General features: G+C 42.5%; 1 protein-coding gene across 3 annotated transcripts in view; it reads left to right on the top strand.

Moving 5' to 3' along the window:
* bcas3 (BCAS3 microtubule associated cell migration factor) overlaps positions 1-27,326 on the top strand; it is a 332,868-nt gene that overhangs the window by 119,635 nt on the left and 185,907 nt on the right. For all 3 annotated transcript variants that reach the window (XM_076734875.1, XM_076734874.1, XM_076734877.1), the window contains 3 exons: positions 1,781-1,881; positions 6,667-6,863; positions 7,158-7,255. In XM_076734875.1, coding sequence (XP_076590990.1) covers positions 1,781-1,881; positions 6,667-6,863; positions 7,158-7,255 — 396 coding nt within the window. The remainder of the gene's footprint in view (positions 1-1,780; positions 1,882-6,666; positions 6,864-7,157; positions 7,256-27,326) is intronic.

Here is a 27,326-nt window from a genome sequence, read left to right as displayed (position 1 = left end):
ACACATTATCTGTAGGTCTTATATATCAGTATGTCTGTCTGTCTATCTAGATTTTTTTTACATTTTTTTTTTTTTGCATGTGCCAGTTTTAATTGTGTCCTCCTAAACAAATAGTCCCTGTAGGTTTTGCTGGTGAACTTTTATTGGCTCGATACCAGAATGAAGCAGTGTTTTGAAATTTGAATTAACTAATCTTTCGAAAATGCTTTAAAATGGCCTTACTTTGTATGATTTGGTTTGTTCTGGCTGCACTGTTATAAGTGCTCAGATGTATTTAGCCTTATACTTTAGTTGTATGCAGTGCGTAAACAATAGTCATTCAACTGAAAATTAGTCAACAACAATTTTGAAACCAAGCAATCATTTAAGTAATTTATCAAGAAACGATATCATTCTCTGCTTCCACTTTCTCTGTCTGAAGATTTGTCACCTTGCTCTGCTTTATGCTAAATTTAATATCTCTGGGGTTTGGACTGTTAGTCAGACAAAACAATTTGAAGCCATCTCTCTTGGCTTTGAAAAATTATTTCAATAAAGTAAATTAAGACCCTTTTAGAATGTGAATACTCAGCATAGTTTTATCTATTTTTCTTGGTTTTCTGTTAATGCAGAGTACATTTGTGCAGGTGGTGCTTTTTTCTCTGACTGTTTAGCCATGGTCATTGCTCACTCTAATTACCTAGTCCTTGTAAACATACTCCTTTCCTTTCCTTTCCTTTCCTTTCCTTTCCTTTCCTTTCCTTTCCTTTCCAAAGACAGTTGTACACACAGCAAGCACTACTTCAGAAGCAGGTGAAAGAACTGTGCAAACTTCATACTTCATAAGGGAAATATGTGTGTAGGGATGAGGTGGGGGAGGGGGGTGATGTGACATTCGTTACAGAGGTGTCAAACACCAAACTACCTCCATCAGGGATGTATGAACACCTGACACGTGTCTGAGTGTGTGATTGTGTGTGGATAAAGACAGGAATGCCTCCTGTGCTCCAGATGTGGACTTGACAAGTTTATTAGCCATTCTTGTGTTAAACAAACCCCATCCGTGAGGTGGGAGACAGAGAAAGGACTGATTCTACACATTAGGCCTCATTCTCCACGCCTGCTTATTCAAGCCTGCAAGAGCCCCATCTGCTTCTGGGTCTCTCTGTCACTCTCTCTCCTTATAACGCAGACACACACAGATATGCTGTTTCTCTCCCTGTCCTTCATGCTTTACTGTACACTTGCTTTTTCACACACACTGGCACGCACCCATATGCCCATATGAGACAAAGAAAAACATGGTATTTTTAAGCTCACCTGCTTTTGATCTTACAAAAGCATTAAAGATAAGATCTGGTCCAGTCAGTCAGCAAATTTTAGATGTACACTCCATGTGTTGCTATTGGCTGTCAAGGACCATATCAGTCAAACCCTAATGACGCTAACACTTCAATAAACTAGTTGTCAGTTATCGTTTTCCCTCACAGGCTGAATTATGTTAATACTTAATGCCAGTATGTAATTCACTGCCCTGCTTTGACTACTCAGTTTTGACTTGCTGACATCCCTCTCAGACAGCTGCATCAGTGTCATGTGTTGTAATGTTGCGGGCCTTTACACGTTTCAAGAATATTATTATGTCGGAAACGCTGAGCAATTGACGAGATTCTTTCTAGCTTGAAAACTATGGTGACATTAGACATTGGTACAAAATATTGCCAGCATCAAAATAAGAAATGTCATCATTGGGTATAACATGTATAACATGATTCAATCATGTGTGTGTGTGTGTTTTCAGCCATGCCCCCAGGAAGCCCAGGCCCAATCACGCGTCATGAGTCATCAGACAGCCTGGCGTCGGACCACAGTGGCCAGGAGGATGAGGAGTGGCTCTCACAGGTCAGACCTCTATCTTACTCAACTTTACAGTGACATTAAGTTTGCCTGTGACAAGCAGACTGTGATTGACATTAGCGTCAGTCAGTGAGATCACACCCAGCGTTTGGTTGCTGTGGTCTTCATCTTAGCTTACTTTGTTGCTTTGGCGAAAAACAAATTTGATTCCTGAAAATGCTCAAGTTTTTAAACATGTGTTTGTTTTCTTATGTTGTAATGGCCACCCAACTGGTACTTCAACAAAGTGTTATCTCAGTAACAAATATTTCCATTCTTTCAATTCCAACATGCAAAGTAAGTCCAATCCTGATGAGCTCAAGGTCTTTTGTAATGATTAGACACCCAATGTGTTACAGCACAGATTCAGCCATCAATTTATTTTACTTTTACATGATGTTGTCTGTTTATATTTTCACAGACTGGATCTTAATTCATTGGTTTCATACACAGGCACTCTTCTTTCTTAGTCAAATAGCCTTACTTACTTTGTGGCTCCTTCCTAATCACAAGTGCCATCCTAAATTATGCTCAAATGTTCACAGTATTTGGTCAAGACATGGTAGAAAAATCCAGTGCACACACACTGGTCTTTACAGCTTGGTTAACCCTCAGTGCACTCATCTCTGGTGTCGGCAGGTAACCCACTACATTTTCACCATCAATAATTCCACTACATGCATAATTGATTGGTTAAAATGCACCCCACTTAGCTTGCAGAGACCCTGGTTCATATCTGCTATGATAGTTTGCCAGGAGCAAAACTATCCATTGCACTAACCCAGAATTTTGCCGACTTCCTGTCAGAGCAGTAGTACTGACGCATTCGTCAGTGGTTGGAAATATAATACTACAGCTCTTCATGCCTTAGTGTGTACCTAAGACGATTTGGAAGTAGGTCAAACTATCAATGGATTTAGGATAAAAGGACCAAAGCAAAATTAAGGGGGTTTGTAAATCCGTTATACAGGGTAACTTGTTTTTATTCCTGTCCCTCTAAAAAATGTGGAAAGACGAGGACTTATCAAACACAATAGCTTGGTCAGTTGAGAAATGTTAAATACGTATAGGCTATGTTGAATTAGAGGTTAAGCGCTGCCTTGTGGATTTCATTGTATCATATCAATGTCCTTCATTGGATTATCAGCAGGCATTTTGGCGTTGGGTTGGGATTTAGGATTGCTAAATTGCTCACTAATGAAATGTGAGGTTTTTGACCCTCCATATCAGTGCTTCAGCTTGCTGCAGCAACATGCCATTTGCTGCCTATCAGTGTTAGTTGCTCTTCGACTGGCTGTCAGTGGAGAACAAAAACTCCTGTGCACCGCAGGTCTCATCTTTTCTGCCAATTCTGATATGATATTTATCTTTTATTTTATTTTATTTTATTTAGTTTTATGGCTGGTTGATACTTTGACCAGTACATTTTCTCAGTTTAGCAGCCATTGGCAGAAAGACCAAAAAGGTAATGTTTGACCCAGGGTATGTAGAGGAACCCTGTCCAGAGAGCTTGACAAATATTTCCAGTGCCAACTAAGATATGAAAAAGAATAAGATGCAAAAAGTTTCATCTTGGATACTCTATTACTTATTCAGAGCTTCAGGATGTCACAACCTATTTGAAAACATTCTTGGACTGCATTAACAACAGATTGTGAACCTGTCACGTTAAGTATTATAGACATATTACATATTGCAACACACATAGGCAAGGGTTTCACCGTCACATTTTGTTTGTACAACAACTGCTACAAGAAGAGACTGTCAGAAAGTGTGTGGTGATATTTGCAATTTTCCTCACGTTCAAGGTGGATAGCTCAAATACTGATATCAAAAGGATAATAAACATTTCATGAACATCGGCAATCCGATAAATTACTGTTATTTCAATGCATCCTGTTTGATCAGCAACTGAAAAGACAATGAATACTAAAAATCCGGAAGGACATTGGGCGATATTTCAAGATAAAACTATTTGACAACCCATTACCTATCGTTAGACAGCAGCTAGCATTAGCATTCAACTACTTCCTTAGCTTACATTGCTGTTTGACATGTGCAACATGATACAATATGAAGTATGCAGAAATTAATTCTGAAACATCAGTGCACATCTTGGACACATTTATTCAAGCCTGCACATAAAAAGCACTAGATGTATTCAAACTCGCAATGTAACTTCAATAATGTAACCATCTTGCTGTCTCTGTGCCCAGCCTCAGAAATGTTAATGATTAACTTAGTAACGTTATTTGACATTATGCTCATTATGCTCACTGGAACACATTTCTGTGTAATGTTCATACAAATTACATCCAACACAAGGTTTGCTCCAAGCACTTTAGCAGCGAGTGTTCTGTGTGGCTTTAAGAGGCTGGCAAGACACGCCTGCCTCGTCACATTACATTGTGTTAGATTGCAGGTTTGATTGCATCCGCTGCTTTTTACTTCCAGGCTTAAATAAATGAAATAACCACTTAAATAAATGTGTCCGAGATGTGTGTCAATATGTCAGAATTAATTTACGCCTGTGTTATCACATAACACTATCAAATTGTTATATTAGCTAGGTAGTTGTTGAATGCTGTGGTTAGCTGTTGTCCAATGGTAGCTAAGAGGTTATCAAATATGTTGTTTTTCCTTGAAATATGGCCTCTGGATTTCCACTACCCATTGTCTTTTCAGTTGCTTATCAATAAGTAAGCTGTGAAATGATAAAAAATTGTCGGATTCCCTACTTTTATAAGAATTGCACCCTAGAATGCACCAGTGTGAAAATGGCCACCTTGTGAATATGATCTACAGTATGAGGGCAGCCTCTTCACCTCGCCCTTGAGGACGGCCTTTTTAGAATGAGTATAAACACTTTTGTTTGTAGATGTGCTCAGTGTCCTACAGCCTATTTTGTTTGAAGCACACTGAGGCCTATATACTCACTGTACCTCTCTGATTAAACCCACTGCTGATGAATGTGCATTTTTATTTAATGTGATAAAGCCCATTGCAGGTTGACAAGCTCACCTCTGTTTGTTTGTGACGCAACAGAAAAGTGTTTTGGCCATTGGTTAGCTTGATCTAGCTTGATGTGCAGTCTAGACAGGGTAGAGGCTGTAAGGACGAACCTGAGCAACATGTCATCAGCTCTGTCCAGCGAGATGGGAAGGGGAGGGGGTTGGGGGTTGACACTGGACTGTAACATCTGGACCTTCCATCCCGCTGTAAAGAAGAGCAGGCTGGCAGCTGTTCGGCTCCGCGACTGGGCGTGACATTGATGGTGTTAACTGGCAAAACGCTCACACACACACAAAGTGACAGTCCTCCACCCTCGTTCTGTGGCCTAATTTGCACAGCTGTGACAGACCACCTATATCTAAACGTGCATATGCATATTTGTGTGTATGAACACAGACGCACAGAAGAATTAAGGGTGTAAGTTCTTGTCTACGATGTTGGCACCTGACAGCCAGAGTGGAGTGAGATTGTGAGCTGAGATCTGGGCTAAGGTGAGAGACAAACTCGCATGAAGTAAAGATAATGAAATGTGAACAGTGAGACACCAAGAGGCGTGTTAAGTGCTGCAGGGAGTTGAAAAGTCAGAGTTAGTGGGGGAGAGCAGTGAAAAGTGGGAGTCCAAGGCAGGAGATTGGTTAGTCAGTAAATTCAAGGCAAAGAGGAGATGGAGAATGGAGGAGGCAGTAATGGTCCGATGTTTATGAGTCACCCACTCCATAGCCCTCTCCTATCCTACTTTCAGCCAGCATTAGTGCCACTCATCTCAGGCGCCCATGGACCGCCTGCCATGCCAGCACCATCTTATTCTCCCAGTAGGCCTCACCTCAGCCTCACTGCTGCTAGTGTCACACATCTATTAACCCTCCGGGAGGCCTTCCCATCATACCACCAGCACTCCCAACACACACAAGACCTTGACGAGTTCTGACATCATTGTCAGACTTTCAGTGGTGCAGGACTACATCAAGCTTTTAGTTGGATGTCATGTAACTGAGTTCATCTGAGTACTGCTTGGGGTGTTTGAGTATTGGCACATAGATTGATGCCAAACCGCCATGTCAAATCCACTGATGTCGAGTCCTCAGACAAGCTGCAAGGTTATGTGCCGTTGATGGCAGTGTTGGTCTGTCAGTTGTTTGGTTGGTATCAGTAGTATAACAGTATCTTGTGTGGCCCACTTCATAGATCTAGGTAATGATGGGAAAGTCAAGGGGTTGCAGTTAGCTATACATAGCAGGACAGCAGGACAGGAGATGGAACATTGCAAGTTTTTAAACAGACTACAAATTGGAAAAATAGAAACTCTGGCGATTTTTCTGGATATGGACTAAAGTGATGACATTGTCATAAGTACCATTTTGTGTGCTCACATTAAACTTTATTTGAGTCATTAAGGTTTCAATTGTTGATGCCAAGTGCTGCATTGGGTGGTTATTTATCTGAGAATATCGACAGTAGACAGCAGACCAGTAAGGAACATGCTTCATTTTTTGAAGGAAGACAGAAATGTTCAATGATTACGTTTAGTTACAGAAGCTAATGGAACAGAGGTTAGCTGGTATGTGATGTTATGATCTTGGCTCTCTATAGTATTGTCATTGAGACTTTGGTTTATGACCAAATGTATTGGCATTGTGAGAATATTAGCATGCTGACCTTAGCATTTAGTTGAAAACACTGCAGTGAGAGACTCCTGCATGTTTCCCAAAGATCTTGGCCTTGTTTGGATGATTAAACTCAGTCTTCTCTCCTCACTTACTTCTACTTTTATATTCTTAGGTGGAGATTGTGACCCATACAGGGCCCCACCGGCGCCTGTGGATGGGCCCCCAGTTTCAGTTTAAGACCATTCACCCTTCAGGCCAGACCACAGTCATCTCCTCCTCATCCTCAGTCCTTCAGTCCCATGGTCCCACTGATGTCCAGCAGCCCCTTTTGGACTTTGACACGGACGATCTGGATCTACATAGCCTCAGGTGCTTTGACACATACAGATGTGTTTTAACAAGTGAAAAGATGGTCACTCTGAATTACCAGAAATTATCCAGAGAAGCATGTTTAACAAAAATATTCTTAGAATCATAGACTTTCCCAGAATTATCTCTCTCATGTAGACAGCTTTACACTTAATCACTAATACAACAATTTAAATCTCCTTGTATGGGTTCCTGGGATGAGATCCAGTTCAACGGGTATCTGAAGCCCTTAGATGGCAGTGTGTTTTTTTTATTCTGTGTGTGTAATAATGTACACATCCTGTACATGTGCAGGATCCAGCCGGTACGTTCAGAGCCAGTCAGCATGCCCGGCTCGTCGCGTTTGGTGCCAGATCGTAGAGGACAGTCCAACATCATGGACGCAGGATCAGGTAGGAAACCCTGCTGCTTTACTCTACTGTGTTTGAATTCCCCCCCTTCTGCTCCGTGATTTGACTTTTGTTCTTCTACTTCATCGTTCTCCTACCTGTTTCATTCAGATGTAGTTGAATCCACTTCATCTACTTTACTGAAGTCTCTCATTGTCTGAAGTTGTCAGTTCAGTTATGTTGCATTTTATTCCAGTGTGTCCCATCAATCTCATCGCTTGAGAGTAATGCTGGTATTAGTAGTAAGCATGATATTCACTCAGGACTGAGTACGGGGACTTCTCTCGCTGTCCTTGCACATAATCCACTCATTGTAATGTGTTGGCTCATAGCAGAGGTGCCTGTGATTCACCAGTGAGATACAGATGAGTTTGCAGACTCAACAGTGAAAATGAACAGGTAGAAAACATATGCTCCACTAATATCACCTCTTAAAACATCCTCAAACAGGCTCGTTTTTGACTTTCTGATTAGACATGCTTCATGATACAGAACAATACAGAGACAATTTCTATAGAAATTAAAAAATCAAGAAATCTAATTTAGATACTCATAAACTGTGCAGATTACTGCAGACTCTAACTACTATTGTTATAAGTACTCAGGTGACAGTGTGCTGTACTGAAATGAAAGTGATCTTAAACAGATTGTTCTGTAGTCTAGCACCAGCACAATCCCATCCAAGTGGATTATAAGTACTCCGTCATCTACACCAACTATTCAGCAGCTTTGCTTCGTCCCACCATGCGTTGTCATGCGTTGGAAGGGCTGTGCTGCCTCTCTTTTGTTTTCCTTCTGATTGTTAGGCTGTATTTTTATTCTGCAATAAAACCTCCTGTGATTGTTTGAATACTTCTGTAAAGTCTATCAGCCGCTGGACAGGATTGATTTGGTTTCAAGTGACTTTGACGGCCCTCTACATTTCTCCTTAATCTGGTTACAATGTTAGGCTAATCCAATCACAGACAGATGAGAGGATTTCCCCTTTAAAATATGTCTTTTACTCTCAGTGTACAACGCTGTTCCATGGGTCTTGTGAATGTTTGTGTGTGTGGATTATGTCTGGTATTTACAGCCACTGCGGGTGAGGGAATCATCACTTCTGGCGTGACATTATATCCTGTCGCCTTTTGTTTGATAGAGGAGATAGAAGAGCGTCTGTGGCGTCTGTGGCGTTATCTGCTGCGTCTTGTGACAGAAACCTCCTCTCGTCCGATCTGCCCTCACACTGACAGACAGCCACCCCTGGCTTTTTCACTCAGGTGTCGAAAAGTATTTACAGCTTGTGTCACAAAAAGGTGTGTCACAAATAGTTTTGCATATCTGATGTGTCTTTTTCTTCTCCACCTTTCTCGGCACACCAACACACACCTGTAAACAGATACACATAGATACTGTGAGACGCATCGCATTTTTCTCTTTTGCCACAAACCAGTTTCTATCCTCCGTTAATCTCCAGTGTGAAGGTTATTACACTTTTTGATTGATTCCAACCCTGATTCCCCAAAAGTTGGAACATATTGCAGTCATTTGCAAACGACCTTTGTTTACTGACAGTAGTTTTACGGACTGTTCCAGAGCCCATGTACTAATATCCTTTATACAATCATGTGTTCACAAAGCGGTGAACCTCTCTCTGTCCTTGCTTGTGAATGGCTGAGCCTGTCGAGGATGCCCCTTTAATACCCAATCATGATACTGTCACCAATCAACCTGTTTACCTGTGGAATGTTCCAAATAGGTGTTTTTGGAGCATTCCACAACGTTTCCAGTCAGAATAAGCATGTATTTACAAAAATCTATATAATATCAATATATGTAAATGTAATAATTGGAATCAGAATTGTACATCTTTATTGTGGTTTGAAACATTTGGTCCAAATTTTGGTGATCTGAGTAAAAGTTAAATCACACGTGTTAAAAATTGATTTTGTAAATGTGCATTTATGATTCATTAATCCCAAGGAAAAATTAAAAATGTATACATTTTCCAGTAATTAATTCTATTCCTTATTGTCTTTAAATGATGAATCATTGATTACATTTCAAAATTAAATCACAAAATTCATTTTGGTAGGAGTTTTAATGATTTGCAGTTTATGGCACACTCAGGTTCCATCTGTGTTACCACAACAAACAAAGTGAAAAGCAAGAAGCTGTGGGAAACACTGTGATGCATAGAATTTTAAATGTACCGCTGAACATGTAGATTGTAAAATATTATTATTTTAAAAGCCCACAGTGTTTCTGTGGCTCAGCACACATTTTCACACATGCATCTGTGCTGTCCATGCGGGCTCTGTGCATGAAATCTTGAGAACACATTCACTTCCTGTAATATTTTTAGCAAATTTGGCAAGTTATGAAATTTGCTGATCTTGAGAGCTTCATTTGAAAACATACTTGCAGCTTTATTTGGGCTCTAATAGTCTGGGAGGTACCGTGAGAGTAAATTGCAGAAGTTGTTTTGTTGGAAAGGCTCTGCTGAATAGTACAGAAGTAGAACAGTTGTGTTAAGATCAGAGGGATGAAGTCTTTACCTGTTTGCCTCCACCTTCATCTGTTTAACGACAGCACCCCCTGTCTCTAATCCTCTGACCTTCGTTTTCTTCCTCCTCCACCTCTATCAGTACCGTTCTGTCTGCCCAAAGTCTTCTGTCTCCACCAAGTGTCCTCTGTGCTTTCGAGGTTCATCACTAACTGGTTCAGAGCTTAGAGAGAGACAGGAGGACAGAGCCAGGCCGATGGATGGAGGTGATGCTTATCTGTGTGTGTGTGTGTGTGCATGTGTGTGTAGGGAGAGTTCAGTGTTGTGTCCTGCCACTGCCATGGCGCCGCCTCTTATCACACACACATCACTTTTGTCTCACCCTCTGAAGAACACGCTTGTGTGTGGCAGATCTCAGCAATATCAATTTGAAGGCGTATAGCACAATACTTTGGAGTGAAGGCTCAGATGAGTAATACATCTTTAGAGTTGAAGCAGCAGAGTATTTTCATGTAATGCCTGGTGCTAATGAGAATATGGGCGAAGCTGACAACTAACACTCAGCTGTTGAATTTAGGTTGACACATTTCTGAGCCCTTCAGATTTAACTGATAGCAGATTCTGAACGTTGATAGCAGCAACATTTTTGTGCTTGAAGCACCACAGACGCTGATTTTGTGCCAATATTTACTACCTTCAGATTTCAACTTTAATTTGGAGTCAGCGCTACAGTGTGTGAGCTTGAAGTGTAAATGTCATGATGATATGAACATGTTGTGCCGTCAGAGTTTTGTCTGATGCTGTGCAGTTCATTACATTAAACATCAATGTGTGTATTTATTATTTAATCTCTCATACATATTAAGAGTATGTTGATATTAGGAAAAAAAAATCCCTTTGATGTATTCATTTTTGCCGTCGTGCCCGGCTGTGGTTTAACATTTAAAACAGAGTAAATGATGAAACTGCATTATATCCATAATACTGAAAAGTGGAAAACCAAATCTGTCTTGTAGTATTATCAGTTTTTAGCTTTAAATACTCTATCACACTGTTTGTCATTCCCACCATATATCAGTCTGACTGTAAGTAGCACATGTGAAATATTCTAGTCCACATGTGACATCTGAAACCATGTGTACTGTTCCTATGTGAATTTCTCACGTGACTTGCTGTTTGAAGGTACCTCGTATGTGAAATGTGTACATTTTGTGACATGAAAGCCTGTGGTTGTCTCATGTTTTCCAGCCGTTTCTGTTAGAATTAAAATGTTTCCTTCAGAGTCCTCAGGCCAAGTGAGGCCATAAAACTGCAGTTTTCCCTACAGTGACTCACTTACAGTCAGTCAGTCTCCCCAGTGTCTGCTCCCATCTTATCTCAGCCCATACACTCTGCTTATCTCTGCCTTCCCCGAGGTTATGGGACGCCATCTGCATGGGACACACACACACAGACACACTGTATGTTGTATAGTGCTTCCAGTCATGGCTTCTTGACTCAGCATATCTGTCTGCATGGAGGGGACAGAGGAGCCCAACACCAACGCTACTGTCTCACTTTCCACCAGCCGCAATATACAGGATCAATGTGTAGCCGTTATCAATACCTCCGATCTGTGCCCCAAGCCTTGCTGTGGTGTGTGTCTGTGTGTGTCTGTGTGTGTCTGTGTGTGGGGGTGTGTGTGCACGTGTGGTATAGAGGCGGCTTCAATCCCAGCTAGACTACACAGTGGCATTTTGTGGCCCAGGAGGTCATATCAAGAAAGAAAGAAAAGGAGACAGACCCGAAAGAGAGATAATACTGAGGACAGAAAGAAAGAGTATTTAATCTTACCTGTGTGTGTGTGTGTGTGTGTGTGTGTGTGTGTGTGTGTGGGCGAGTGTGTGCACGCGCCGATAAACCTCCCAGTCCCTCCGTACTACCGTAGTTGTGTTTTGACTCTGCAAAGAAAGCCACCCTGCTCCAAAACAGGAAATAACAATAACACCCCGTCTGTAGCATCAGCCATTTTGTTGTTTTTGTTGTTGTCATCTTCATTGTGTGTGTATGTACTGTACATCCCTGTCTTTGTCGTCACATCTCTGCCTCACTGTTTGTCTCCATCTGTATGTGTTTGTGTGTGTGAGAGATTTATCTGTGGCGCTGAATCAGTGATAGTGTGTTAGCTGGCGGCAAAGCAGAGCAGGCAGGACGAGATGGAGCTGGCTTATCACAACATGCTGAAGACACTTTAGAGAGCTGCCGGACTTTGGCACTGGCCTGTGTGTGTGAGTGTGTGTGTTGGGGTTAGATCAATATACAGTACAAGTTCTAAGACCAATTTGGGAATCTGAATTATTTTCATTTTCGGTTTTCCTGAGAATGACAGTTTGAGGAGTCATTTTTCTTGTAAACTGAGACATTTGAATCCAAACCTCGGTGTCTGTCTCGGGTCAGCCTGCATGTGTGCAGACGTGTACATGCATACTGTATGCTTGCCCTTGTAGCTTCGGTTTAGTGTGTCAGTCCATTAGCAGCATCCTGTAAAACACTGAGTTAATCAGTGTGGGATCAGCAGCTATCAGCCATTAGCCACATCCACCCCACATTATCACAGCTCAGTTACCTTCACCGACTGTGTGTGTGTGTGTGTGTGTGTGTGTGTGTGTGTGTGTGTGTGTGTCAAAAATCTCCCTAATGTGTTCAGCTGGTTTGAGATTGAGACTTGAGACTATGAAGCCCATAGAATATAATTTTCATCATGTTTATCTTCATTGTAGTTATTCAAGTGAGATGATTCAGTAATATTACGTCAACAATGTGATTGTGTGAGATTCACCAAACAAAATCTGACATTCTGTAGACTAAATGTTTCAACTATTAATCCTTTAATGGCAAAATAGTCAATGGATTCATCTGTTTAGTTGCTCTAATTCCCATTTTTTCAGATGTCCTCAGTAGTGTAGACGAACGAGGATGTTTTTGGCCATTTCACCAGCATTAGATAAAGGATTAGAAATGTAGTGTGGTGTGGTGTGTTCCTGACAGCTGTTTCCTTGTAGTCATTTTACTGCCGTAGCAGTGTGCAAGATGTGGGATGTGGCCAAAGGTATCTCTTTGACAAGAGTAAACAAAGGTACGATTTGGATAGATGACCTCATGTAGGTCATAGAAGTCTCAACCATCGTAAACCGATGGATGGAAGGAACCCAGTGGCTGCCCTGAAGATGGAGAAAACCTTTTCAAAAAGCTAAAGCACGACAATGAATTTGAAAGTACACATGAATGGCAGCCAATGAACTAAAACATACACAAACAGAGAATGTTTGGACTGTGAATGTTTGTGTGCATGCATGCACCTGTTAGCATCACCAACACAGTGTTCCCTTGTCCCAGTGACACACCACCTCTTCACCACCATCAGCACCACGCTGAGGCAACAAGGGGCTTTCCCCTGCCTTATTGTTCTCACGGAGGCTGGAGGGGAATGAAAGATAGGCTTATGAATGACCGAATAAAAAGACGAAGATAGAGGGTTTGCAGCCCCCAATACACACACACACACACACACACACACACACACACACACACACACACACACACACACTTCACTTGCCATCTTTCCCTCCCTCTTCTCTCCTCCCCTTCATACTTGAGCAGCCATATAAAAGACTAGGCACCTGTGCTGTGGTATTCTGTCTCTCTTTCTTTTTCTAATACACACATACCCCAGTAACCTATACCCCACAATTACCTCCCAGCCTCATAAAGGGCCCTTGTATTTTTGCGCTATAGTGGCCACACTGACAACAGTGATCGTGCAGGCCAGAAAGATGCCTGGCCATCCGATCTCTTCCTTAAAGACAAATACCCTCATTTCCCGTGACCCCCTCTCCCCACCCCTCCGTTCCCCCTCTCCTGATTTTATTTTCATCAATAGGCACCTTTGTCACCTTGCTGCCACTCTGCCCCCACCCATCCTGTCCATCGCCTCAGGGTGTGTTTGGTGACCCATTGGTTGGTGACAGGACATAACAGCAGATTTCTATGGTCATCACCGCTCCTTTTTGTTTTTGTCATCACCAGCAATCAGCCAAAGGGAACCACTGAGCTGTTATCAGGAAGAGAAAAAAATCTGAAACGGAAGCAAAGTAAGGACGAGTAACACGAGTAACACATTTAAATATGGTTTACCTGCTGGTCCTGGAATTCCTGGAATAACTTCTGCTGGTTTGAGGTGTGTATTCCAGACAGAGATAGATTTATCTATGGAAGTCAGAGAAGAACAGGGACTCAGTGTCAGGAGGGTCTTATGTGGCTCTAAAAACTGGGATTCTTCCTGAGTGTTTTGGAATTTGTTGAATTGTCAGGCAGAGTCATCATGATATGAAGGAAAGGATCGAAAACATGCAACCTGACACTGGTATGATCATTTAAGTCTTAAGTTTTCATACTACATAATGATCAAAAAGTCCTCAGTTGTATATAAAAGCACTAAATAACTTGGAATTTTATGTCCGGGTCACCGTGGTAAACCTGTGCGGATAAAAACTGTATGGCCTGCTTTTGATAGGGGCCAGTTACAGGATGAACATGCAGGTTTCCCACTGTATTTTTAATATCCTGTGCATCATTTACCCAGAAAAATGCTACCATCAGAAACTTAGTGACCTTTGCCAATTTTACAATAAAGCTGTATGTGTTTGAAACTCTTGTGATTCCACAGCGTGCATGACCAGTGTCAGCACTAGTGCTAACTAACTCAGAAAGAAGACACAGGATCTCTGCTTGTTTCTTCCTCTTCTTTTCTTCCCACCTCTTTTTCCATTTTCTGTCTACACGTCTTCTATGTCCTCTCTAAAATCTCTAAGATTTATTGTTTTGCTCACTTTTAAGACTTCAGGAAGTGTTGTTGCTTGCATGTGTGCGCGCATGTGTGTCTGTGAGAGAGAGGCTTTGGGGACTACAGGGTGGGAATGGTTTAGCCACATGTAGGGATTTATGGCGAGTGTATGCGTGACTGAGAGAGATCAGGGAGTGACATGGATTGATATGGGTGAGGGCTGATCAGGTTTTTGTGCTGCTGTTATCTCTCTCGCTCTTGCTCTCTTTCTCTCTTTCTGTGTGTGTTTTTGTGTTGGCACACTCATAATCTGTGAGAGATGGAATGCCCTCCAGCATTAGTGTTATACAGCAAGTGCATGTGTGCCTGTGCATCCATGTGACTGTGTGTATGTATGTGTGTGTGCAGTGCCAGAGGGCAGTGAAGACTGAGCAGCTGCTCTTTATAGTGACTGAACGGACACCAATGTGTCGGGCATCTGCCACGCGTTCACCCTACCGCCTACCCACTGGAGTGTGTGTGTCTGTGTGTGTGTGTGTGTGTGTGAGAGAGAGATAGTGAAAAGAGAGAGAGAGAGAGACTGTGTTGGTGTGTGTAATCATGTCATTCTGTTTCCCAGTAAGTTCATAATTGCTACACAATTATAATATTGTAGAGGAATATAGATTTATGTATTTTTAATTGCAACTGAGAGGAAAACATGATGGTTATGATGCGATGCGTGTGTGAGTGTGTGTGTGTGCGTGTGTGTCTACCAGCTGCTGAGACAGAGGATCATGTTGATGTTTCATGTTCATCTGCAGTGTGAAAACACACACACATGCACACACATTTGCATGTTACAGAGCAGTGGTGTTTTCCAGTATGAGGGGGCGGGGGGGTTGCTGTTGGTGCCACCCTGTCATTCCCATGACCTCAATCTGTGGCAGGCGCCCTGCCAGGCCGGCCATCGCTCCGTCTGCCGGGCCTGCCGCAACTTCCAAGATTTGAAGGGGAAGTAGCAGAGCAGCTGTACATTGACCCCACATACTCTCACACACACTGGTGTGAACCAGTCTGATTCTGATCTGAGCAAGAGTTATAGTTTGAACACACCCAGACCGCATTATATATACAAGCAGGTGACAATTTTGATGAATTAGCTATTATTGTAATTTTCAGTAACTTTGTATTTTATGCATCCAGTAGTTTCTGAAATGGAGTTGGTCTGTAACTGTAAATTCTTTGGTTGATATCTTGAAATAACTTTCAAGCAACCACACACTTCAACAAATATGGAGAGTAAAGCTTACAGTAATCAATTGATATTATGTTGTGTAATATTATATTTGACATTCTGCAAATCAAGAACTGCTGATAAACTTTTCACAACCATGTCACCGCTGTATGTTGTCCTGGTTCTTTACTAAAATTCAAAGAATTAATTTGGTATTCATTGTGTTGCTAACTAATAAACCTATAAAATAACTTTTGTCACCATACCTATGTCCCATGGAATGCTTAGTCTTTTGACAGAAACTTAATTGACAACAGTTTTGATAATCTTTAAATCATTTAGCTAACAAAGATGTGAAGCATTCTCCGGCTTCAGCTTTTTCTGTTTTCTATCACAGTGAATTGAATATCACTGGATTTTAGACTATTACTCTTACGAAACAAATTATATTAAGTGCAAAAAATGATATTAGAAAATGAGTGTTAGTTGACACTACCATATGTTTTCAATGTTTGTGATCATTTCACATGAAGGAGCACGAGCAGAGAGGCGTCTAAATCATGTTTTCTTCTTGTCCGAGTCTGTCTCTTCCAAATGGCATTGTTATCCAACAGCTAGCTGCCGTCTACAGTTAGATGAGCTACTTCTTGTGTGAACCCTAAAACTGTTGCTAAAGCAATAATTCAAAGATATTTACCTCGACATAAATAGCTCACTACCTTTAAGTCGAGCCCCTGCACATCCTTTGTCCACGCTCAAGTGTTTTGAGTTGTGTGGCCTGTTTACACTGCTTCTCTGGACTGTGTGGGCACATACCCTCACTCTGCTGTTAGAATTACACCTTTCTCATTCTGTTTAGGTAATGGGCTTTGGTGACCTTGTGTGATTCCCAGCACAGCTCTGCCCACCATCAGCTCTAATCAGCCATAACTGAAAACACCTGTGTGGGTGTGCATGACCTTTGAGTTAGTGAAGTAATGCCTGGATGAGGAGAAGACTCAAGCAGACCTCCATCTCTGTGCCATACCGCTCATATACATGGCCTGATACATCCTTTTAGTGTTTTAACATTGAAGAAGTTCCATCACCCGGATGGAACTGCCTTTTTTTTCTTCATCTCTCTCCACCCAAAATCACCAAGGACAAAAACAACACGTCGTCATCAGCAGTGACACATCTTTCTCTCTTTTCATTCTCCTTGTTTGTCTTTCCATCTGTTCCTGTTTTCCTTTTCCTTCTTTCCAGCTCTCTCCCTCCACACTTTCCTCTCCCTCTCTCTCTGACACTAACCCTCTCTGACAGTGTCTCCATGCTGTCGCGCACTAATCCACCTCTGAGAGGTGTTAAAGCACTTCCACACTCACACACAGACACGCACGCACACAGCGTTGCTCTAGATCCCGTAAGTTATCGATCTGCCGTCCCACTCACTCTAATGGGATTTTTTACACCTAAGCATCAGAAACGGCTAATGCATCACATCACATCTGACAGAGTCACTCACACACACTTTCATACACACACACACACACACACACACACACACACACACACACACACACAAGCTTTCGTACAGCGAGATAATTACGGCAAGCGGCTGAGCCTCGCTGGCAAGTGTGGTAAAAAATGAATAGAGGATGGAAGAGGAGGATGCACTTAACAGCATATGCATCTGACTCCCTCAGCATCTGACTCATGTCACAGATGTTCAGACTATCTCTACATCATACACGCGTGCACATGCACACGCACACACGCACACACACCCCAGTTCTCTGAGTGTGTCTGTGAAATAATGAATCTCTTCATACAGCACTTTAATGGAAGACAAGCTCTAAGCTGTTTCTCTAAATCTGAGATTCCTCAATGTGTGTGTGTGTTTGTGACTTTGTAACAAGCTTTACTGCAAAGGTATCATTGTTGTCCGGTAATTTGTATCCTTCATGGGCTTTGTCGTTACTTCAGACATCTCCAGTGTCCATATCTGCTTCTTTAACAAAGCTGTCATCACTGTAAACAAATACAAATAAGTTATCAGCGCAAACATGCAACAGCATTTCTACTGCACTAGCCATAGCTAGTCCTAGCTTCTGGTAAATATGTTTTGTGTCCAGCTATTAAATAACAAAATTGAAATCATTTGCATATTCATAAACTGAGTGATTGACACTCATATGCTGTCAGTCATTGTGGTAGTGGGTGAGAGATTCAAAGACCTAGTTTTGGTACCTGGAGTCCGAGTACGTCACGCCATCTAGAACTGCTGTGACTGAACACACTGAAAAACTCTGAGGGGAAGAAGAATGAGCTGAAAGTCAAGCTAGCCAGGACAGACATGCTAACACTGACCACAGACTGCTGGAGAGCTCTCACAAATGAAAACTACGTCACAACGAACTGCTCCTCCATCAGTGCTGACTGGGAGATGCAGTCCAGTGTGCTCCTCGCCGAGAGCCTCCTCACAGAGAAGCTGATGGGCGCGGTGGAAGCGAGGGGCCTCCTTGTGTTGGCCTGCGTTCATGATAATGAAAAACATCATGCAGTCTTTTCTTAAAACTTCACTGTTTAGTGACCAGTTAATCAGTGTTGGGCTAAGAAAAGCAAACTGACATCCCTTGTAATTATTCAGAAGTTTTTAGGTTTCTTCAAACAGGCGTGCAGGGGATCATTAAGTATCTGTGTCGGCCTCAAAAATACTGGCCACAGCAAAGTGCTTGGACCAGTATGTTATGGAGATATGACTTCAGCGGGTCAGACACTGTATACAGCCAATAGTAGACGTTTGTTTAAAGTCAAATGTCATGTTTAATCGTGGACATGGTGCAGTTTGATGGATTACTGTGTATATTGAAGCGTGTGAGCTCTTGTTTCTCCTGTAATAAAAAGCAGGATTTCAGAGGACTTCCCTCATTCAGAGAGAAGCATTAAAAACTGATTAGATTTTTTTTATTTCATCTTGTTTACTTTTTGCAGAAATAATATTTAATGTGAAGATATTAATGCCTGCTCCATATATTTAATATCAGATGCTTCAGCTGGAAAACAAAACTCACGGTTGGCTCCCTTTTCAAACTTCTTTCTGTCTTTCTTTATCTTCATTGCCTCTTTCCTTCCTTTTGTTTTTCTCAGTGTCACCTCAGGGCTGACCAGGTGGAGGCCTACTGCAGGCTCATTTCCTCGGCAGGTGTGTGTGTGTCTGTGTGTGTGTGCGCGCGCGTCTTTCTCATAGTCTGTGTGTGAGCATGCATGCGTGTAGTCAAGTATGTGTGTGTGTCAGTGCACATTTACGTAGATGCTATCTGCTCACCTGCTCCTGCTGGGCCACAGAAGCAGCCATTGTGTGTTGATGCTGGCCAGCTAAAGACCAACCCCCTCCAGGTGACAACAGGTGTTTGTGTGTGTGTGTGTGTGTGTGTGTGTGTGTGTGTGTGTGTGTGTGTGTGTGGAAGGATAATATCAAGGAGGATATTGTTTGTGCCAGGGTGGGGGGAGATGGAGGGAGAGGGGAAGAGGTTACAGCCTTTCTCTCCTCACCTGGAAATTATGTCCTGCCGCCATTTTACTGGAGTGTGTTTCCAATCACCGCAGGAACGTGAGAAATGTCCGCTTGGGAATTCCTCCCCAACTTCCTGTCTGTCTCTCCCTCTGTGTGTGTGTGTGTATGTGTGTGTGTGTGTGTGTGTGTGTCTTTGTGTGTAAGAGAGAGAGCGTCTGTCTTTGATTGTGGATCTGTATCAAAAGTGCCCGCGACAGGTTTCCTTTACTCTCATCACTATAAGCTTAGTGAGCATTCTTTGTCTTCGTCTTCTTCTTTCACTACTGCAAATACATGTATTTTCTGTGGATGGATAAAGACAAAGATAAAATTTTTAATGTGGTGGTTAAATTATTATGATTACGCCCACTTTTATTTACCCTTAGCTTTAGGAAGACAGCAAATGTTCAGGAAGGAAGTGTCATTTAGACTTGTTCCAAGTTCAAGTCAAGCATGTGCCATTAATATATTAAAGGGGCACGTCACCAAATTTTACATCAAAATCAATTTACTTGTAAAGGGAATCACTAGTCAGCCTGGGAAAGCAGGTGTGTAATGTCTGTTTTGGCTCTGGAGGAGCTCAAGTGAAAATTACTCAAGTGACATCAGTAGAGTAACCTTGCTTTGGAGTAGAGTTGCTTCTAGTAGAAAGTTGTTTGGACCCATAGTGAGATCTAAAACTCAAGAGGTCTTTTTGGTAAAGTGTGGCCGTCTTAGATAAAGAGTCAGTGTTCACTTTTAGCGCTTCGCATTCTTGATTTTCGGGGAAATACATTTACAAGTTTCCATTAGAGTAGGGTCAACATAGTGAGAAGAGAACCAAATGTTGTTTCTGTTTTAGTGGCAGAGATGGGATGGAGGCCATGAAGGGAGGGTGCATCAGCAAAACAACCATCATCTGCACAGAAAGAAGTTATGAAGGAAAAGAGACTGAGAGGCTGAGACAGGAAACGCACACCTCTGTCTTTGTCTCACAGACACAAACACACATTCAGACGTAGGCTTGGACTCAGTGATGTGGAGCAGTAGTGGCAGCACTAGCGCACGTTAGCATGTTGTGGATTCAGAGCCTTGCATCTTTTGCTGAAGATCATGGCAGAGGCAAAGTGACAGCTTTCTTAGACAGAGCTGCTTCCCTTTGTCATTTTTTTTGTCTAGTTTGTTGTGCATGTTTAGACAGTGGCAGTGTGTGTCTGAGGGTTTTGCCGAGTTGCCAGACTGAGCAGGTAGATAGCAGTATATTTGATAGACTGTCTGTTTGCCATTTTGTCGGTGCTGCAATTTTTATACGCTTTAGCTGTCCACTGCCATATTTCCCCTCTTATCTCCTTCTTTCCCTCGTAGTTTTTTTCTATTTCTGAAAGCTTTCTCTCGTAGTCAGCCATCCTCTGCTCTTGTTTCACTCCTTCCCTCACTTATTGTCCCATCTCAATCCCTGTCTCTCCATCACTGTTATCGGCAGCACAGGAAGCTGTTGTTTCCATCTATCTGATGACAAGAGGAAAGAGTCCAGATGTGAACCGTTCTGTGCGTCCCTCCCTCTCTCAGTCTCTTTTTCCTCCTTTCTTTTCATTAGCTTTCTTTCCCCAGTCAGAGATCAGTGTCTCGGTAACACAGCCTGCAGAGTCTAGACATGAAGCTTGATGGTTTGAACCAATTTCTGGCACCAGTGCTGGCCTGTTATTAAAGATTAGATCTGCCCCCGTCAGCTTGATTGATAGTGTAGTTGTGGTATCCTTGGTTTCAATGCAGAGTTTGTGTCCACTGGCCTAAATATAATTTTAAAAACAAGTGTAAAATGAAGGGAAACAGTCAAATCTTCTACATTTTCACAGTATTCACATCTTAGAAATGTTGAGTGTTAAAGACATTAAATTAAGTATAAAAATAATCTGTATTTGCATTGAAAACCCATATCCTACTCCACTTAATGGATAAGAATATTGACATTACAATTAGTATGGTAAAGTAGGTCAAATTTGAATGAGGAATTTGGTTCTATAAACTGCGATGGATGTATTACAGTAGATACTGTGTTCCACGATGGCAACCTGGCCTGTCGCTGATCATAATGTCCAGTGAAAATAAATCCCTAATTTGAGGTGAAGATATTCAGCTCTACACGCTGCTTTGCCCTGCTGCTTCTCTGATGTCCACCCTCTTGCTCCTCTCCAGATTCGGAGAGAGTGAATTAACGGTTTATTTCAACCAAACAAGCTGGTAGTGATTGGTTGGAACAGTGTTTGGACAAACTACTGTAAGATGACCCTCATCCAGAAACAGCGGAGGCTGAAACCTCAATCCTTCAAAGGGGGAGAAGTTGGTTGCTGACGTGGTCAGGGCATTGGGGATGTACTCTATCCATGGGAAGTGCTCCAGGCTGCGTTACACCATAGAGCGGATTCCAAATCCTGGTTGTCTTGCTTAGTCTGTCCATTAATGTGAGGATGGAAGCCTGAGGAAAGGCTCACTGAAGCACCTAAGGTGGAACAAAAATGCTCTCCTAATCTGAGACACAAACAGTGGGCCTCTATCAGACACAACATCAACAGAAATTCCATGAATGCAGAAAACCTTTTGGATTAAGAGGCCAGCTGTTTCTCTAGCTGCGGGTAAACCAGACAATGCCACAAAGTGGACTAATTTTTAGAACCAGTCAACAACAGTGAGAATAGTGTCATTACCTTTAGAACGAGGAAGGCCGGTAACAGAGTCCACTGCCATATGAGATCAAGGTCGGTGGGGAACCAGAAGAGGCTGAAGGAGATCAAATGGAGCCTGATGCGATGCCTTTACCCGAACACAAACAGTACATGCTGCGACAAACTCTTTCACATCCATCTCCATGGAGGGCCACCAAAACCACCTTTTAAGGAAAGATAACATCTGGAAGGTGCCTGAATGGCAGGCCACCTTTGACGAATGCCCAACTGCAGCACCTGGAAGCGTACATGGCTGGGGACAAAGAGAGAGTGAGGAGGGCCGCTACCCGGGTCCGGCTCCGTGCACAGGGCATCGCAAACCAACTCCTCCACCTCTCAGGTAACCACTGCCAGCACACATGTCGAGGGAAGGATAGTCTCCGGCTCTCCCTCGGACTGGGAGAACTGCCAGGACAAGGCATCGGGCTTGGTGTTGCGTGAACCGGGTCCACACTACAAACGATTGCTCAGCCCCCTCCAGCCAGTGGTGCCACTCCTCGAGTGCCACCTCGACCGCCAGCAGCTCCCGGTTCCCTGCATGGTAGTTCCTCTCCGCGGGACTCAGTCTTTGGGAGAAGAAGGTGCAGGAGTGTAGGCGCTGGTCCGAGCCTGAACGCTGGGACAGCACCACTCCAACTCTGATGTCTGAGGCATCCATCTCCACTACTACCAAAACTTGGTGTCCCCATTAGTCACAACAGAAAAACATGGGGAATCAAGTCCATAAACACAGATAATATTTGACTGGAATTTTTCCCATTCATCCAGGACATTGAAATCATACAAGACATGACTGACTGGGAGATGCAGTCCAGCGTGCTCCTTGGTGGTACACTGTCATTACTGAAACTATGAAAATAAGGTTGAGGTCTATTTTTTAGACCCAAGTTTCAGTGTTATATTTGAATGGAGAGTTTCATTTTAAACTAAGTGTACTGATTTCGCTGCCCATGTTCATGTGTTTAGGGGTAAGTATAGCCTATTGTTTACGTACCTAGTATATCATTATATTTAGATATTTGGCAGTGTTTTCTGGTACACATTGAGTGTACATGTCTTTAGTTGGACCAGTGTGGAAGTGAATTCAGACCTTGATCTTGCTTCAGCAAGCTGCAGGGCAAAAGGAACTGCAGCATAACTTTACCTACCAGCACCCTGATGAGTGTGGAGACCTGGTTTGTGTGTGTTTATGTGTGTGGGTGTATATACAGTACCTCAGATAGAGTTAAAATACAAGTGCGGTATTTGGTCAAGGCCGGAAATGTATTCAGAAGCATAACACGTACCGAGAGAGCCCACTGCACACTAAACGCACATACACACACAAAACATGTGTTTCTAATGAAAGTAGTGTATTGGAGAGCTGGTCAGCCATACAATATGAGGTCATCCATTTGGGTGTATGGATTGTGTATGTGTGTGCCCATGTACATGTTTTTGTATGTGTGGTGCTCTGAATTATCATCTCACTTATACGTTCATACTTGGCGTGTGTGCGCGTGTGTGTGTGTGTGTGTGTGTGTGTGTGTGTGTGTGTGTGTGTGTGTGTGTGAACTTGTACAGCTATCTCTGTGAGAACCAGTTTGAGTTTTCAGCCTTGTGAGTGAGGACATGCTGACCTATCTTCACTTTCAGACCGACCTTCAAAGGGCTGTTTGAAGGAACACTTGGTTTTAAGGGTTAGACTACGCTACACTTTAGGCATTTAGTTGTGATGGAACAGGGTAAGGGGTGAGGCAATGCATTATATCAATGAGTGTCCTCACAAGGATAGAAATACAAATATTTGTGTGTAGGTGCATGCGTGCATGTTTCTAGTACTAGCCATCAACAGCAGCTCTGCCCTGTGTTGCTGAGACTCTATTAAAACTCCTGCAGCCTTTCATCTAATGGTTATGCTTTTAGATGCTCCACCTGGCTCTCTGTGTTTGTATATTTGACTCTGTGTGTGTGTGTGCGTGTGTGCGTGTGTGCGTGTGTGTGCATGTGTGTGTGTGTGTGTGTGTGTTGGGGGCGGGATGGGGGTTGCGGCCATGCTGTCAGCCAGTGGACTAACATACACACTTAATACAATTATCCCTCGGCAGAGACGAGAAAAGGAGACAGGCGGCACCTCAGAAGGTACACTGTCTGGTGTGTGTGTGTGTGTGTGTGTGTGTGTGTGTGTGTGTGTGTGTGTGTGTTTGATGAGGATGTTGTCACTGGCAGCTAGTTGTGGCATTTCCACGCCTGGCTTCCACTGTAGCGTTTCCATCCTTCCCTCCAGTACCCCCCCAATCCCTGTCTTCCTCTTCTTGTAATTGGGGCTTTCCCTTGTAATTAGTCCATCCTAGACCCCCTCCCCTTCTGAAGAGGCCTGCTAGCATGGTACCTCGGCCCCAGTAACAAGCACCCTTTCCCCCCTACGGCAGTGGCGCTTCCCCCCCAAGGTGCAGGGAGTGGGAGTTTAGCTTAGCATCACGGCTAACTAGGCTGTGGAGCCTCAGAGCGGGCCCTGGCGCCGGCCAGCCACATCCCCACTGGTCAGTCTTGCACTAATCCAATAAATGAGCTGTGCGGGAGGGCAAGTGTCACACACTCTGTACACACACTCTCACATACACATAAACTGTAGATACACACTTAGAGGTCCAAAGTTGTGACAAGCTGCTGCTAATTGTGTTCTGTCTGTCCCTGTCTCCTCCTCCTTAAGGCTCAGAGAAATTCCTCAATCAGTGGGTTGAACTCAAGTGTGTGTTGTGTTAATGTGTATTGGGGTGTGTGTGTGTGTGTGTGTGTGTGTGTGTGTGTCTTCTCATGTGTTCTGCTCTTCCCTCTTTTTGTAGTCCACCATTCTCTGAGTGATATCTTTTGTTTTTCATGCTGTCATTGCTTGAAAATAAGAATAAAAATTGCATCCTCACCAGAATAGTGTAAGATGTCACTGCTCATATAGGCATATATGAAACATCAAAAACCTCTTAAAAGTCAGCAGGCCACTCTGACCATTTCATAAGCCAAGCCCCAAATGACTCGCTAATCTTTGATAGCTAGGGTTGATGGGCAGCCTAATTATCAAATCACTTGGAAAACCAATCCTTTGTGTTTACATGCGGCTAATGTCCTATGATATACACGTTTAAGGGGAAGCCTAATTGTTTTTTTTCCAATCAAATGTGACATCCTCAGTCTCTGTGAGGGCATTTGACATTGTGTCTGACATTGCAGAATGCGGTTACGTCCCATATGATTTTAGACGACTTAAACACTTTGTGTAGGTCTATTTTTGAAGAAGTCAACACTTCCTGTCTTTTCCTTCAAGTCAGGGATGACCTCTTCAACGTTTAACCAATACCACCATCTCCCAGAAGCTTAACCTTAATCATAATTATAAAGGACAGTTTAGTCAGGCTTCGGTTTGTATTCCGTTGACATTGGACCTTTTGCAAATAACTATAAAATGAAAACTTGACGTTGGTGGCTAACCATTTCCAGATGTTAGTAGAAACACCTCCTTGTTATTTTGATTACAAATAAAAAAAGAAGGTTAGCATTATATTTCCACACAACACAAAAGTATTCATTATTAATTCAGTAAGTCATGTGTCAGCCTAGGTGTGAGGCAGTTTAATCTGGTCTATCACAACAGCTGCATTGCTGGTCGGACCTGAACATGGACCTACATGCTTACGTACATACGCCTTTGTGGAGTTCCATAGCAGTCAGGTACTCTAACCCTCACCGTAACTCTTTGAAAAGAAGGACAAACATCAGTTTCACAACATTAGTAATAAGCTGTAATAGATGTGTCGATTCTTCCTTAACCATCCCTATGGTTATAAAACGTACTGCAGTTTTGTTTTGTTTTTTTCTGATGAAATCAAAATCTAGTCTGAAATCATCTCGTAAATTTGACTCCAGATGAGCCCTTTATGATTGTAATCAAATTAAATTCTGTCTCAAATACCTGAAATGTCAACATAAGCATGACATAAACATGATTCGCACTCTATGTTTGAGTGATTATTTTACTTTTTGTCCATTTTAGTAATTCCTCGTGCACTGACTTTATCTCATTCTGGAAAGGGAGGAGCACGACTTTTGTAACTAAATGTACAAAAATTTGAAAATTAAGAACAATTACAAAAATCAAGTAGATTTAAACACTTGTGACTGAACAGCACACGTTTCATATGTGTCTGTGTGGCCGTTCAGCCTCAGACTTGAACTACCTGCAGCATGCATCGTTCTTTTCTCCGTTGTTTTCCAGGTCAAACTTGACGAAATGCTCAAACAGCAACAGTTATCAAAAGCTGATGGCAAAATCATTTCCAACATATTTAAACCCTTAAAGAGGAAACCTTTGACCGAAGAATCAACATCCTCTTCACCGCAGGAAGCAGCAGGCTTTATGGGAAATGTGGACTTAATTTACTGAAACACTGGAACTAACAATACCACTGGCACGAGATAGAGGCTGCCAATCTCCTCAATCACACCACATTTGTTTCCTAAAATTAGGCAGCACACAATTCATTTGTCAGCGACATACTAATGTTTTATGCCTGACATAGCACCTTTTAAACAACAGCCGTCGAAAACAAACATTAAATAAAATCAGAAGCAACTTAAAGTCGGTCTAGAACAGCTCCAGGACCAGAGCTCCACAATCGCTGAGAAAAACAACTGATGTAAGTATCATTACATGCGTTAAAGAGGTGTTTGTGCTGCTGCAGCGAGGCAAAATGAACCGTCTCCCAACCAAACAGGCCTTTTGGTGTCTCAGCTCACTTTTGTACCGTTCTGTAATTTTATGTGGAAATGACAAAAAAGAGACCACAGAAAAGTACTTAATGCTAAGGTCCCCTTAGTTTCACCTTATAATCTAAATCTTCTCTTTTTAATCATTTTATTAACGCACACTAAATGAAGCATTTTTGCAGAGCTGCAGCTGCTTTGCACAATGTCTGATAAACAAATATGACCTAATGAAGCAGCAAGCAGTTCAAGTCTTTCTCTGCAAATCAGGAACACATGGTAGACACACGAACACCTGCACACGCAACCACAAACACCCATGTAAGAGCACATCGATGACACACAAGTCAACAGGAACACAGATTCCCAGGCTGTTTGTCATGTGTGCAGACACAGCTCAGTGAATCCACGCCTGAGGACGTGGGACCTTCTCACTTAACGTTCACGCTTCTTTTCTCTCTCCTTTTTAATCACCCTTTCATTTTGTGCATTTCTTTACTCTGTTTTCTATTTCTCTTTCCTTTCCACTGCTAGCTACTCTCACAAAGGTATTGTCATCCGAAGCCAGCTGCTT

The sequence above is a fragment of the Chaetodon auriga genome, chromosome 7 (assembly GCF_051107435.1).
Source record: "Chaetodon auriga isolate fChaAug3 chromosome 7, fChaAug3.hap1, whole genome shotgun sequence".
Taxonomy (NCBI): Eukaryota; Metazoa; Chordata; class Actinopteri; order Chaetodontiformes; family Chaetodontidae; genus Chaetodon; species Chaetodon auriga.
Note: the sequence above shows the minus strand (reverse complement) of the source record. Positions and strands in the feature narration are given on the sequence as shown.